The sequence below is a fragment of the Bos grunniens genome, chromosome 2, assembly GCF_055505025.1.
Source record: "Bos grunniens cultivar Pamir isolate PY7600 chromosome 2, Bosgru_T2T1.0, whole genome shotgun sequence".
Classification (NCBI taxonomy): domain Eukaryota; kingdom Metazoa; phylum Chordata; class Mammalia; order Artiodactyla; family Bovidae; genus Bos; species Bos grunniens.
Genome location: NC_141166.1, coordinates 99,108,370 through 99,123,386, shown reverse-complemented (window position 1 = coordinate 99,123,386; position 15,017 = coordinate 99,108,370). Strand labels below are relative to the sequence as shown.

The window sequence follows — 15,017 nt, the reverse complement described above, 5'->3', positions numbered from 1 at the left end:
AGTCTGACACTGTTTCCACTGTTTCCCCATTTATTTCCCATGAAGTGATGGGACCGGATGCCATGATCTTCGTTTTCTGAATGTTGAGCTTTAAGCCAACTTTTCCCCTCTCCACTTTCACTTTCATCAAGAAGCTTTTTATAGTTCCTCTTCACTTTCTGCCATATCTAAAGAATGATATTCACTTTCTAGCCACTTACTACCCAGAAGATTTTAATTAATTTTTTTTTAACCAGTCAAGTTTCTTGAATGTCTGAGGAAACTTTATTTTCATTAAGATTTTAAAAATACATAATATAACAGCATTTTCAGCCCTCAATTCATGGACAAGCACCATAAATAGCTGTTTTGAGTCCTCCTGTGGGGTAGAGTACAGGCCCTGCATCATCAATAACTGCCCAGTCAACATTTGGCAGAGCATATCCCTGATAGCTCAGTTGGTAAAGAATCCGCCTGCAATGCAGGAGACCCTGGTTCGATTCCTAGGTTGGGAAGATCTGCTAGATAAGAAATAGACTAGCCACTCCAGTATTCTTGGGCTTCCCTTGTTGCTCAGCTGGTAAAGAATATCTGCCCACAATGCAGGAGACCTGGGTTTTATCCCTGGGTTGGGAAGATTCCCTGGAGAAGGGAAAGGCTACGCACTCCGGTATGCTAGCCTGGAGAATTTCATGGACTGTATAGTCCACGGGGTCGCAAAGAGTTGGACATGACTGAGTGACTTTCATTCATGCTAGGTTTCTAGGTAGTGAGACTTAGGAGTCTAGCAAAGTTGTAATAGAATGCTTTAAAACTCCCCTGAAAGCTCTCATGGATCCCTAATTTGTCCCACATTCCCTTACATAATTACCCTGTTTCCTTCTCTTCTCTATTATCCCCCAACATAAGTGTGCAGGGTTTCCAAACTACTGAATGGAGGAATGAAATAGGAAAAAAAAAAAGGCCTGTTAGAAGGAATGAAAAGGAATGACTATAATGAAAATGGAAAGTAAAGTCCATTCAACCAGAATTCTTGATATATAATGGGTGAGCCAAAAACACTGCTCAGGCACCCTCCATGGCAAATGGTCAAGTGGCTGGACATGACTGTTAAATTCGTAGTTTTAATATCCAGCATTCTTCTTTTAAGAAATATAAATGAAAAGAGGAAAGTGAAAGAGGAAGCAGTTGGTCTGTTTTAACTTTCTTTCTCCTCTTTGCTCCCTTTCCCATTCATGCCACAATGAGCCAATGTGATTGATGCAAAATGCATTACAGAGTATGGTGGAACATACTGTGCTGATGCATAATCTAATTTAATTTTAATAAATACTCTGCATTTAAACTATTAAAGAAAGCATCCATCACTCAGATTTTGAGAAATATGACCTTTCTAGCTTTATAAAAATGAAAGAAAGTTTTAACCATAATTTTAGTCAGTGTGCCACAACAGAGACCCAGTGCAAAGAAATATTTTTAAAAAAGAAAAGAAAATTAAGAGTTGGATCACTAAACATTTAAGCTTTTTGTTATACAACATTTAAAACACACATATATATATGTATATATAAAGGAAAACAGTATAATGAAGCCTCTATAGATTTCATTACCCAGCTTCAACAAATAAAAGGGAACATGTGCTCAACGCTTTTCACCTATTCCCTTACTCACTATTTTCTCTGCATTACTAGATTACTTTGAACCAAGCCTCAGATATCTTATTACTTTAGATGTATCTTTAAATATAGACTTTTTATAAGATTTCTCTTTGATGTGAACCATTTTTCAGAAAGTCTTTATTCAAACAATATTGCTTCTGTCTTATGTTTCGGTTTTTTGGCCACGAGACATGTGGGACCTTAGTGCCATGATCAGGGATCAAACTCACACCCCCTGATTGGAAGGTGAAATCTTAAGCACTGGACCACCAGAGAAGTCCTTAAACACAGAGACTTTACCAGTAAAATTCTTCACATCAACAAGTATCTAGTCAGTGTATTCAAAGTCCCTGTTTGAATTTTTTAAAAAACCGTTGACTGAACCAACACCGAATCAAGGTCCACACATTGTATTTGGTTGCTATGTCTCTAAAAATTTCCTTTCATGCAAAATTTCGCCCTCTCTCTTACTTTTTCTTCTGTTTCAACTGATTTCATTTGCTATGCAAAATTCCCGACTGGATCTAACTAACACATCAGCACAGTGTCATTTACTGTTAATCTGTCTCCAATTTCCTATGAATTGGTACTTAAATCCAGATAACTGAGAAATCTGAGGGCAAGAATATGTCACAGGTAATGGTATGTACTTCTCATTGCCTCTCATCAGAAGGCCAAAAGTTCCGTCTGTGTTCTGCTTTGTAGAACATAAGATCAATGAGTTCAGGCGCTGTCAGCCTGATCCATTTATTGTAAAGTTTCTCATCAATTTTCAGTTAATGATTTTAGCCAGTCACTGATGATCATTGATGAAGATACACTGTTTTGTTAGTGGCTGCAAAAAAACCTCAGCCAAGATTTTAACTTTTAGACTTTAATGTACTACTCGAGTCAATAGTAGTTTCTACCTTTGTATTTACATTCATAAGGAATACAAAAGTGCTTTACTTACTACTTCTAAATAAGTCTTTACTGAAAAGTATTTTGCTAATGCTGCTCAGGAAATAGATACAAATCTGTATTTTGTACTTCCAAAACACCAGTTCTTAGATGACGGTTGATAATTTTGCTTGACTTTTCTCTGTGGCTCAAATAGCCTCTTTATTGATAATGTAACTAAAGCTGGGTATAGATCAACCTTTAACTGATGTGTTCTGAAGCAGAAACAACAGATCATAAGATCCTAGAATAACTGGCTGCTATTTTTCTTTGAAAAAAAAAAATAAAAGGCTAGAAGAAATAAATACACACGCACACCCTAAAGACATTCTTCCCTGGCCTCTAAGCAATCCAATAACGCAAACCAATGCTGTGTCTAAACTATGTGACAGTGGTTAAAATGCATAATTGTTTAGTGTAAGATTTTTTTAGCTATGAAAATCTGTAGCCCACAGGCTTTCTCTTCAGTTTTAGAGTGCTTTTCTCCCTATTTAATTGGAGAGTAACACAACAGCAGAGCAGAAAAATCTATGCAAGAAACAGATTAGATTGATTTGTTATTAAATAGATTGTGAAGCCTCAGGGAAGATAGCTATAATAACAATTTAGTCACTACAAAGTCTGGCAAACTTGTCAGTTGTTTCTCCCTGCCCTTGGCAGACATGCCATGTTCATTTTTATGGCAAGCTGATTAATTGCCGAAAATGCACTAATGAATGGCTCTCACTTTTAGGTGGATAATCACATTTCCAATTTCCTTTTCTATACATCATTGGCTACAATGTATACAGTAGTTCATCTCTGAAGGACTAAGGAAACATCACATCACACACATCAGTCTTTCTCTGCTGTGTCCTTAACCTGCCAATGATAATGAGAATGTGAACTTAATACCAACCTTCCTTTAGCTCATCATGGAGAGTAAAAGGATTAGATGAAAGCATGGTAAACTGCCCCCCTCCCCACCAAATGAACCGCAGAGAGTACATTAGTGGCAACTTTTCTCAAGATTGTTTACAGAATCTTTGAAATAATATCTACATGACTTCTTGTAACATGCCTATGACCAACCAAGAATAGAAATAGCAGCCAATTCAAAGTTTCTGTGAAGGAGAGACAAAACAGTGGTAGTAACTAATTCTTGACAGCACGGTGGAAAACCAATAGAATAACATTATCTTTAAGAGAAAATATCTTAATGTTAAAATCAGGTTAACATTATTGTAATTGTATGTTATTACAATAATAATAAAAACCAAAGCAAACAAAAACAAACCAAAACAGAAACCCTTGAACAATAAGCAGATAATGAGTATAAAACATTAACTAGCAAAAATGTTTACTATATCATACATGATATATCATATATCATAGGTGCTCAATGGCTATGGCTCTCTTCCCTCTAATATAATTCCAAAAAGTAATTTTACTTAAAGATATGAGAATCAAAACACCAAAGTAAGGCCTCCCTGCAAAGAGACAGGGCAATGTAATTTGATCAACATAGCACTCTTCAAAAATTAAAAATAATATAATATAGACATATATTTCATGCTTCTAAGTTGCTCTGTCATATGGCTAATTAATTACACACAATGGTCCCTCCTATTAGAGTTGAAATTTCAGGCTTCTGTATTTTGTATCTCTGTGATAAAGCAAAGGCATACTATTTATTGAATGAATTTAGAGAGGACATCATAAGCATTTGCAGAAGAAAACAAATGCAATCACTAAAGGAAATATAGAAAGAGAAAGGAATGTTAGTATCATCTGTTTGGGCAGATTTGGAGAATTTGGGATCCATTTTTATGTATCACATATAGAGGGTGGTTTCTCCTCCATACTAGTCATAACACTAAGGATTTATATTCTAAAAACAGATTAATATGGTATTCTTTATGTTGTAGTGTACCAAGGCCTATACTATTTTAGATGTATATCCCAGAGTTACTCCAGCTCAGTAAGACTAATGATAGAAATGAAAAGAATAAACCAAATTCCTCATTAGAAAAATAGACAAAGGATATGAATAGAAGAGGAAATGCAAATATTATCAAAAGGATGTGAAAAGATACTTAACCCTACCACCCATCAAGAAAATGCAAAGTAAAATGAGAAAATATTAGATTGAGCATGCCTAATATCAAATGTTGGCTAAAAAAGATAAAAAAAAGAGAGAGAAGGAGGGGGAACCTGGAACTTTTTCACATACTGCTTGAGAGGGTGCATTTGTTGTGGTAACCTGAGAAAGCAATTCAGCAAGATCTAGAAAAATGGAAAACATGCATTCATTATGTCCCAAGTATTCTACTTCTAATGATACCTTTTTTAGAACCTCATATATGTAAAACAGGAGATATGTCTCCAAATGTTCACTACTGCATTACTTAAAACACTTTAAAGTGTAACATAAATGTTCTTCAATAGGGGAAAGGAGAGTTTAATATCCTGTGACATAAATAAATAATAGCAGTTAAATAAACTGGATCTACACATATCAATATGAATAGATAGATCTCAAACACGGAGTAATCAAGATGAATCACACACAGAGTATATCATATGTGTATGTCAACAAAAAAGCACACAAAACAGGCCATGGGTGTATATGATGAACATATATTATATAAAAGTTCACAGAGGAAGACTGTGTCTTAGTTAATACCTATTGGGAAGGGAGAATGGGACAAGGAGGTCTTGAATTTGATGTTCAGGATATTTTTTATATAAAAAGCTAAAATGATGAATTATCAATGCTTTTCAATTCTGGAATGTACCTGAATTTTTGTCATATCATTCTCTGTAATTTTTAGTATTTTTCATATCTCTCAAGATAAAGATTAAAAAATGCAAACTAATAAGAAAATACAGAATTAAAGTAATTATTATATTAATTCCTATAAGGCAGTAAATCTTTCCAAAAAGCATCCTGGCAATGGCACCCCACTCCAGTACTCGTGCATGGAAAATCCCATGGATGGAGGAGCCTGGAAGGCTGCAGTCCATGGGGTCGATGAGGGTTGGATACGACTGAGTGACTTCACTTTCACTTTTCACTTTCATGCATTGGAGAAGGAAATGGCAACCCACTCCAGTGTTATTGCCTGGAGAAACCTAGGGATGGGAGAGCCTGGTGGGCTACCGTCTATGGAGTCGCACAGAGTTGGATACAACTGAAGCAACTTAGCAGCAGCAGCAGCATACACTATACAGCTATTTAAATTACTTTATAACTAATCAATATATACACATGGTTTCAAAAAACCTAATGACTAAGAGTGGGGGCTAGTAATATAATTCTTATATTGATTCAATAATTCATCACTGTTACCTATTTTAGGAATTGTAATTATAGAAATGAACTATGAAAAATTACAGAAAATGAAATGATGTTATTTTAATTAAATTAGTTCTTTAATAGATAATTAAATAATGGAATGGTACCTATATTTTAGACACATGGACTTCCGAATTTTGAAAAGTATTTTCCTCTTCATTAATTAGGAAAGTTGATACACCTGGGCTGCTTCTGTATTTAACCAAATGTATTAAAATAGTCTTAATCTGAAACTTTGATGCCAGCTATAAACTTGATCTCTTTTTGTGGCTCCTTCTAACCATATCACCATCTTAACATTTTAAAATGCTCAGTTTAAGCAATAACTAATTCATTTTCAAATATTTATTCACTATGATTACAGCATTTTGTTGTTTAATGTTTCAGGTCCATAAAAGATTCTAATATTTATGATACTATTACTTGGCTTAAAATCCAAATTCTATATGGTCACGTTTCTTAGATTAAAATAGGTCATCTTAATGGAACAGTGGTTGAAGTACCTTGAACTCATGCCCTACATGCTATGCTAAGTCACCTGAGTCGTGTCCGACTCTGTGCGACCCTATGGACAGCAGTCTACCAGGCTCCTCTGTCCATGGGATTCTCTAGGCAAGAATACTGGAGGGGGTTGCCATTTCCTTCTCCATATACCCTACATAAGACTTAGTTTATGGAGTTTAATTCAAATGTACAGAGATAGTTGCCACTTGGATCTGTATATTCCAGATGAAACTGGCTTGTGATCTCAATGGCATTGTGAAGTATCAATTAAAAGGCCTTTTGAAAGAACTGTGCTTGAGTAATTTGCTCCAGAAAAGGGCTTATATAGAGCTGTAGTCAGCCACAAACTCATTTGTATCTTTTACTATGTTAACACAGGAGAGTTGAATCATAAACATATCCCGTTACTAAATTTGTTCACAAGAGCATCCATTTATTAAATATTCACTATAGTGATCCCGAAGAGGGTTTCTGATAATTACATTCAAATATCAAATAGTTTATTCTTCATTTAGTCTGAATTTTAAGTCAACATAGAGAGCTTTTGTTTGTTTGACCATTAAGGGTCACCAGTGACCAAACACAAGGTGAAGAAAGAAAATATGGTGAACTACATGCTGATTGATGAGTGTCAGAGAACTCTCAAACAGCTTACATACTACACACTTAAAACTAACTCAGTTAACTCAGCAACATACAATGGTTTACCATAACAGAGCAAAGGAGAGAGAAAAGCAGGCAAGTCCTTTGGAGGGATTAGGAGAGGCTCAGATAGAGGCTTAGATAGAGAGGCTCAGAGGGGAATCTTGACTACTCTGTGTCTCTTCCTGATGCCAAAGAAAGAATGCCGGGAGCAGAACCCTTGGGATGTTCTCCTCCTAAAATCTGAGACATAGCATTATTCTCAGTTGCTAAAAAGCCTGGAAACAATCAAAAAAACCCATTAGGTGATAAAAGAATAAACAAAATGTAGTATATCCATGTTGTTGTTCAGTCACTAAGTCGTGTCTGACTCTTTGCAACCTCATGGACAAGCATGCCAGACTTCCCTGTCCTTCACTATCTCCCTGAGTTTGTTCAAACTCGTGTCCATTGAGTTGATGATGCCATCCAACCATATCAATCCCTCTGTCATCCCCTTCTCCTCTTTCCCAGCATCAGAGTCTTTTCCAAAGAGTTCAAGTGGCCAAAGTATTGGAACTTCAGCTTCAGCATCAGTCCTTCCAATGAATAATCAGGACTGATTTTCTTTAGGATTCACTGGCTTGCTCTCTTACTGTCCAAGGGACTCTCAAGAGTTATCTCCAGCACCACAGTTCAAAACCATCAATTCTTCAGTGCTTAGCGTTCTTTACAGTCCAACTCTCACATCCAGCCTCAACTACTGGAAAAATCATAGCTTTGACTATATGGACCTTTGCTGGCAAAGGGATGTCTCTGCTTTTTAATATGCTGTCCAGGTTTGTCATAGCTTTTCTATCAAGGGGCAAGCATCTTTTAATTTTGTGGCTGTAGTCATCATCTACAGTGATTTTGGAACCCAAGAAAATAAAATCTGTCACTGTTTCCATTTTTTTTCCATCTGTTTGCCATGAAGTGATGGGAACTGAATATTCATTGGACGGACTGATGCTGAAGATGAAACTCCAATACTTGGGCCACCTGATGCGAAGAACCAACTCATTGGAAAAGACCCTGATGCTGGGAAAGATTGAAGATGGGAGGAGAAGGGGATGACAGAGGATGAGATGGTTGGATGGCATCACCGACATGATGCACATGAGTCTGAGTAGGCTCTGGGAGTTGGCGATAGACAGGGAAGCCTGGTATGCTGCAGTCTATGGGGTCACAAAGAGTCGGGCATGACTGAACTAACCTGAACTGAACTGATGGGACCTGATGCCATGATCTTGGTTTTTGAATGTTGAGTTTTACGTCCGCCTTTTCACTCTCCTCTTTCACCTTCATCAAGAGGGTCTTTAGTTCCTCTTCACTTTCTGCCATTAAGGAGTATTCATCTGTTATTTGTATATCTGAGGCTTTTGATATTTTTCTTGGCAATCTTGATTCTAGCTTGTGAGTCATCCAGCTCAGGATTTTGCATGATATACTCTGTATAGAAGTTAAAAAAGCAAGGTGACAATATACAGCTTTAACGTACTCTTTTCCCAATTTTGAACCAGTCTGTTGTCCTATGTCACATTCTAACCGCTGCTTCTTGACCTGTATACAGGTTTCTCAGGAAGACAGGTAATGTGGTTCGGTATTCCCATTTCTTTAAGCATTTTCCAGTTTGTTGTGATCCACATACTCAAAGGCTTTAGTATAGTCAATACAGCAGAAATCAATGTTTCTTTTTGGAATTTCCTTGCTTTTTCTATGACCCACCAGATGTTGGCAAGTTGATCTCTGGTTCCTCTGCCTTTTCTAAATCCAGCTTGTAACCCAAATATGTACATATGATATATCCATATAGTAAAATATTATTTGGAGATAAAAAGGGATAAAGAACTGATATTTAAAACATGGATGAACCTTGAAATTACCATGGTAAGTGAAAGAAGCCAGTTACAAAAGGCTATATAGGAAACGTCCAGAATAGGCAAATCCATAGAGACAGAAAATAGATTATTGGTTCCTAGGGGTAGGGGGAAGGAAGAATAGGGAAGGAGTGTTAATAAGTGTGCGTGTGTAAGTCACTCAGTCGTGTCTGATTCTTTGGGATCCCATGGACTGTAGCCTGCCAGGCTTCGGTCCATAGGATTCGTCAGGCAAGAATACCAGAGTAGGTTGCCATTCCCTTCTCCAGGGGATCTTCTCAACCCAGGGATCGAACCTGTGTGCCCCACACTGCAGGCATATTCTTTACCATCGAGCCACCAGGGAAGTGTGCTAATGGGTAGCGGGTTTCTTTTCGGAATGGTGAAAATGTTCTTAAATTAGACAGTGGTGATGACTGCACAGCTCTGTGAATATACTAAAAATTAGTGAAGGCATTCATACAATTAAAAGAATCAAGTTTATGATATATGAAATATATCTCAATAAAATTACTATTATAAAAAATCCAGGTTTTGGCTGGTAAGAGTACTCAAGGTCAAAGGGACAAAACTTTATCAAGCATCTTCCTCAAGTGGTACATTAAATAAGTAATAAGCTGTCAATGCATAAGCATTCAGTCTTTTCAAAGACTCTCCAATTGAGCAAGTATATTTCACAATGACTAAAAATACTTGCTGAAGAAAAGACCTGACCCATGAAAGAGCCTTTTCTGCGACTGTCAGCCCTAAGGCATTTTTAGAATTTTTAATAGTATCAATAGAAGCCTGATGGGCACTATCCTATAAAGTATTACAAAAAAGTTTGAATGGCAGTGGGGAATCAAATCTTTTCATTAAAAAATAACAGAGTCCTTTTCCTAAATGGTGGTAAGAAGACTATGTGTCAAGATTGTATGACCTTTTTGAAACCATAAAGAATTCTATTCTAGCAAAGCTTTACCTAACTCAAAAGGGAGAGATAATCTTAGGATGAGAGGGAAGTTTTTTAATTTCAATAATGCCACCCATTTCCCCCCTCATTCAGTTGATAGATATGGACAGGAGTTTTTTCAGGGTTTAGAGTAACTTCCCAATACCAACGACAGCCAGTTAAAGGACAGAGAACGCAAAGAAGCCAACTGTATCCAACTGGCATAAACAAATTTTAAAACAATGTGCAAAAAAAATAAAATCAAAGCAACAATTTTAAACTAAGCTTTAATTTCAAAAGTTGTCATTAGTATTTTCCACAATTAATAAAATATGCACTTTTTAACTATGTCTTTTTGACTTCAATATAAATGAAAATTTAGTGCTTCATCTTAAGGAGTAGGCAAGCTACGATTTACTTAGAAGGTAAAATGTGTGGAACCAATGTGTCCCAAAGAAATAAACTTTCTCCTTTATCAAGAAGTAAATGAGAAGTGAAATTTCTATTTCTGGGCATTGCTAAGATTCTAAGCCTACTATTAGAAATAGTTTTGGAATTGTGTACTATAAAATCTCAGAGATAATTTCTTGAATTGTGAGATCATATTTATATTTACTGACTTTTCATTTTGAACTATATTTTCTTCTCCTTTCACAATTTTGTTACCCAGTAAGCTGACCACTAGTGTAATTTCTCTGCTTGGATAAAACATGCAATACAGACCATAACCTGAATACTGGAAGGCTGCATGTACCTTGCAGTAGTTCCAAGTCCTCTACCCCGAGTGCAGCTTGCCATGGCAAGGCTGTAGTCATCTCTAACCACTGCTAAATTAGCATCCTTTGGGTACAGCTCCAAGTACTTGTCTCCCTGACAACTCCTCAGGCTGGTGGGAGCCACTGAAACTTAGAAGTGGCATATTAAAGTGGGGCTCTGGGAATAAGACAAAAGTTAGCTGGAGGGAACTATCTCAAACTTTTCTTGAAGAGAATGAAATGCAGCGAATTTTTAGAAGTGGATGCCTCTTTTGAACGGTTAACATTTTATATATTGATCATGATGGTGGTTATGCAACTAAACGACAAATTGCCCAAAACCATAGAACCATATGCTACCAAGGGTAAATTTTACTGTAAGTAAATTATACTTCAGTAAACTTGATCTAAAAAAGTGGTTATCTATGAATGATAAAATTAAGGATTTTTCTCTTTATATTTTCTTGAACTTTACAAACTAAGTAACTCCACAGTCAGTTAAAAAGAATGTAGCTTTGGACACCCTTGTCCCCTTCTATGCCCTTGGAAGTGTACGTAGGCAGAGTAAGTCTAAGTTCCCTCGCTAAATCAGCTGAGGTGAGAAAAACACCCTACTGATGATACTGCAAAGAGAAAAAGAATAAATCCTACATTCATGGAAATTTGGATTTGAAGGTGGTTGCTCAGCCCATGGGAAGCAGAACTTTTAAAGGGCATTATTTTCCTCTGAGGTGCCTGTGCTCTGAGATTCTCCTGAGATGAGCTGTACATACCTCAGCCTTCCCTGAGGACCACTTCTGTTGCTAAGGCACGAGCACCACGCACCTGCACAGTGATCTGCAACACGGACCTCTCACACCTTGGAACCCAAGGCCACCCACGACTCCAAGAGGCTCTGCAGACAGAACATCACCATGGCAGGCTGCCTGCGTGGAGACCTGAAATTGACCCCTCCATCTACATAGGCTTAATATCATTCCCCAACCAAACTGGAGTGACAGAATCGATCTCTTGGAGAATTACTTTAGCTAAGTTGCTTCTCTATCCATTCATAAACTCTTTAGCAACCAAAGGGAGAACCCTATGAGCCTGATACTGTATTGTAATTCAGAGAGGAAATACCAGGCATGCTGCCTGCCTCATCGTGCAGAGGTCTAATAGTGGCACACAAGAGAATCCTCTCAAGTCTCAGCCCCAGGGACAGTAAATCCTCCTGAGCAACCGGGTTTGTGCTTATCTTCCAGACACTCTAAATCACGTAATTCATTGACGTTTCTTTCTTTAGCCTGGCAACCAGGACAGAGTCAAAGTGGCTCTTTACTTTGAGCCAGTGCATGGTATACTAATAAGAAACATTTTGTATACTATTTTAACCTTTCCTTCATCTTATTTTCCTAATTTTTATCTTTGCCCTAATTCCCTCATCCACTGTTGGTTTTTGAATTTTTCAAACGTGTCAAATACATAGAGAGGTAAAATATTGAGTAGTACATAGATAACTATATCGTACTCACTACAAATGCAGAAATAAACAGATTCCACAGCCTACTTTCTATAAGGTGAAATGCTGGATACATAGATAACTGTAGTATATGCAAAACAAATGTGGAAAATTGCTATCTTCTTTATTAACTGATTCCAAGGCCCACTTTAAGTGAGGAAAAAAATTAAATATATAAATAACTATATTATACTCACTATAAATGCAGAAAAGGTATAATTTGCTTACAATTCTGTAGCCGAATATTAAAATAGATAACTGTTACATACACAGGTAACTATAGCATACTTCGTGCAAAGGCAGAAAGTCTCTAACTTTTCTATTAACTAACCCTGTATCTCCCCTTCAAGATTTCTCAATTTGCAGTGATTATTTTTGGTCTGATATATCATCTTCGGATATAAGCACCATTAATTCCAGATTAAGGATGATTGTATATTGATATTGCTGATGTTACTACTAGTGTTACTAATGTTTTTTTGTAGTAAATAAAACAAATGAAAAGTCGTATTGCAAACGGGAATTTTTATTACTACCTAGTTTAGAAGACTACTACTTCCAAACAGTCATTAATAGAAAACCTAGTCATCGATAATAATTAAGAGTTTTCAAACGTTCTCAGCAAGGCATATTGCAAGAGACCTGCCAAAGGCAGCTATCTCACTTTTTAGGACACTTCCTAAATAACCACATGCATGCAAAGGTCCAGTTTCCCTACTATAAAATGGAGACACCTCATGGCAGGGTTCAAAATTCATCTTTGGTACTACATATGTGAGGAAACCAAATTGCTTGTCTTTACAGCCATGTGGGAGAGGGCTCCACAGTATATTATTGAGCACAATATTAGAGTCATTTATTCAATAGGTGGGGCTTCCCTCATAGCTCAGTTGGTAAACAATCCACCTGTAATACAGGAGACCCCGGTTCGATTCCTGGGTCGGGAAGATCCACTGGAGAAGGGATAGGCTACCCACTCCAGTATTCTTGGACTTCCCTTGTGGCTCAGCTGGTAAAGAATCCACCTGCAATGCAGGAGACCTGGGTTCGATCCCTGGGTTCGGAAGATACCCTGGAGAAAGGAAAGGCTACCCACTCCAGTGTCCTGGCCTGGAGAACTGCATGGACTATAGTCCATAGGGTCGCAAAGAGTCAGACACGACTGAGCAACTTATACTCACTCACTCGTTCGATAGGCCCTCCTGCCACTGCCTCCTCCTTGTTCACCTGGTGAGGCCAATATGGCAAGAACTTCAGACAACTGAAAAAGTAAATCGAAGTATGCTTTTTGTTACCCTGTTAGATCATATCTGGACTTGGAAAAATAAAATCTTACAGATCACCTTACAAACTCTGACACAGGATCTAAATCAAACAATGTGGAAGAGAACTGGTTTTCAAATCCTCTACCCTGTTGAAAGACTCCATCCTCCTCACTTCCAAGTAAGAAGGACCTGAATCCTGAAAGGAAGCTTCCTGGCTGGAAGCAGTGATGGCACTTTTAAGGTCCTTCGAGCAAATCAGAAATGGCTGAAAGGAAAGGGGGTTTGGGTCTGAGAGCTATTTTCTTTATCTTTAGATTCTGCTTCTGAGACTGTTGGTGGGGATTGGCAGACAAAAGGGGGATCTCTCAAGTGATACAGTAAAAGCCTATCTCCCTTCACTGACACTATTTTCTCAATGGCTCTTGCCAGTGTTAAACCTGGGCAAAGTAACTGCATCAATAGTCTTCCTAAAGGTCCACCAAAAAGCACACTGAAAGGTGTGAAAACGCAGATATGAGAAGGCGAGAATATCAAGTAAGTGACCAACAGTAAAGCATGCTTACCTGAGGAACTTAAACCAAACTGAGCTTCATTAAATAACATTATTCATTCAATGAACACTTAGCAGGGGCCAGGGCTGTGGGGGTGGGGGCTGGGGTGGGCCTTACCACCTCATAGGAGGCTAATACATGCACAGAGGAACAGTTATGAGTTTAGATGAAGAGGTGACTTCCCTGGAGAAATATGGGAAAGGCTGTAAGAGTTGATTAGCACTTAGTTGGGGATATCAAGAATACATAAGAATCCAACTGAGATGGGACCAGGACAATCAAAGTGAGTCAGTTATCATTCCAAGAAGAATTCACAGAATAAAGAAACCCACTTTCTTCTCAACCCCTAAGGTTCCATAACAGATTCCTGTCCTGCTGCCTGGCCTCTCTTCATTCTGACCTCACCCTACACTATCAGAACAACTGCCTCCAACTACAACGTGTTTCAACATGTCTACTTTACAGACCTAATGGAAGGTGACACTCATCTTCACGGGTTCCCAGTGCTCCAGAATCAAAGGCCAGCTTTACTCTTCCAATCTCAAAAGCCACAAGGTGCTTTTAGGACACATCCTAGCACTACCGTGCCTTGGGGGCCTCCAATACTGCAGTGTGGCACACACATCTGTGCATACTTTCCCTCTTTCTTGGGTCAGCCAGGCTCCCATTTCTGCAGGACCCACTCATTCACCCACATTCTCCGGCTGAGCTCCAGTGCCATGCCAGGCACCAAGCTGGGCACTGAGAATCAGACACAAAGCCACAAACCACCCACATGATTTTACTAACCAATTTCTAACAAACTTGTGGAATAACCTAATTCAAACTATATAACCCTAAATTTAGTTCATCTTTTAAAACTTTTAGTACAGAAAAGTATCTAATCACCAGGCATGTACCAATAATCCCCTTGTATAATCAATATTAATATTTTTGTTATGTTTATTTCAGATGGCAATCTTGAATAAAATGTTACAGATTTGGCTAAAGCTGAATTCCTAATAGTTCCCTCCTTCCCTTTCTTCCCTAGAGGTACCACTATCTTAAATTGGTATCA

At 37.8% G+C, this 15,017-nt stretch overlaps 1 protein-coding gene across 48 annotated transcripts in view; it reads right to left on the bottom strand.

Annotated features, from left to right (window-relative positions):
• PKP4 (plakophilin 4) overlaps nt 1-15,017 on the bottom strand; it is a 258,819-nt gene that overhangs the window by 107,340 nt on the left and 136,462 nt on the right. For 5 of the 48 annotated variants that reach the window (XM_086354234.1, XM_086354376.1, XM_086354313.1 and 2 more), the window contains one exon: nt 13,330-13,405. The exons of 38 other annotated variants lie outside the window; for them this stretch is intronic. Coding sequence is in view for 3 of the 10 variants with exons in the window: in XM_086354150.1 (XP_086210276.1) it covers nt 8,294-8,502 (209 nt within the window). In the remaining 7 variants the exon portion in view is untranslated. Of the gene's footprint in view, nt 1-8,293; nt 8,530-13,325; nt 13,406-15,017 lie in introns of all 48 variants that reach the window. 5 more of the 48 variants (XM_086354150.1, XM_086354161.1, XM_086354164.1 and 2 more) reach the window with 2 other exon arrangements.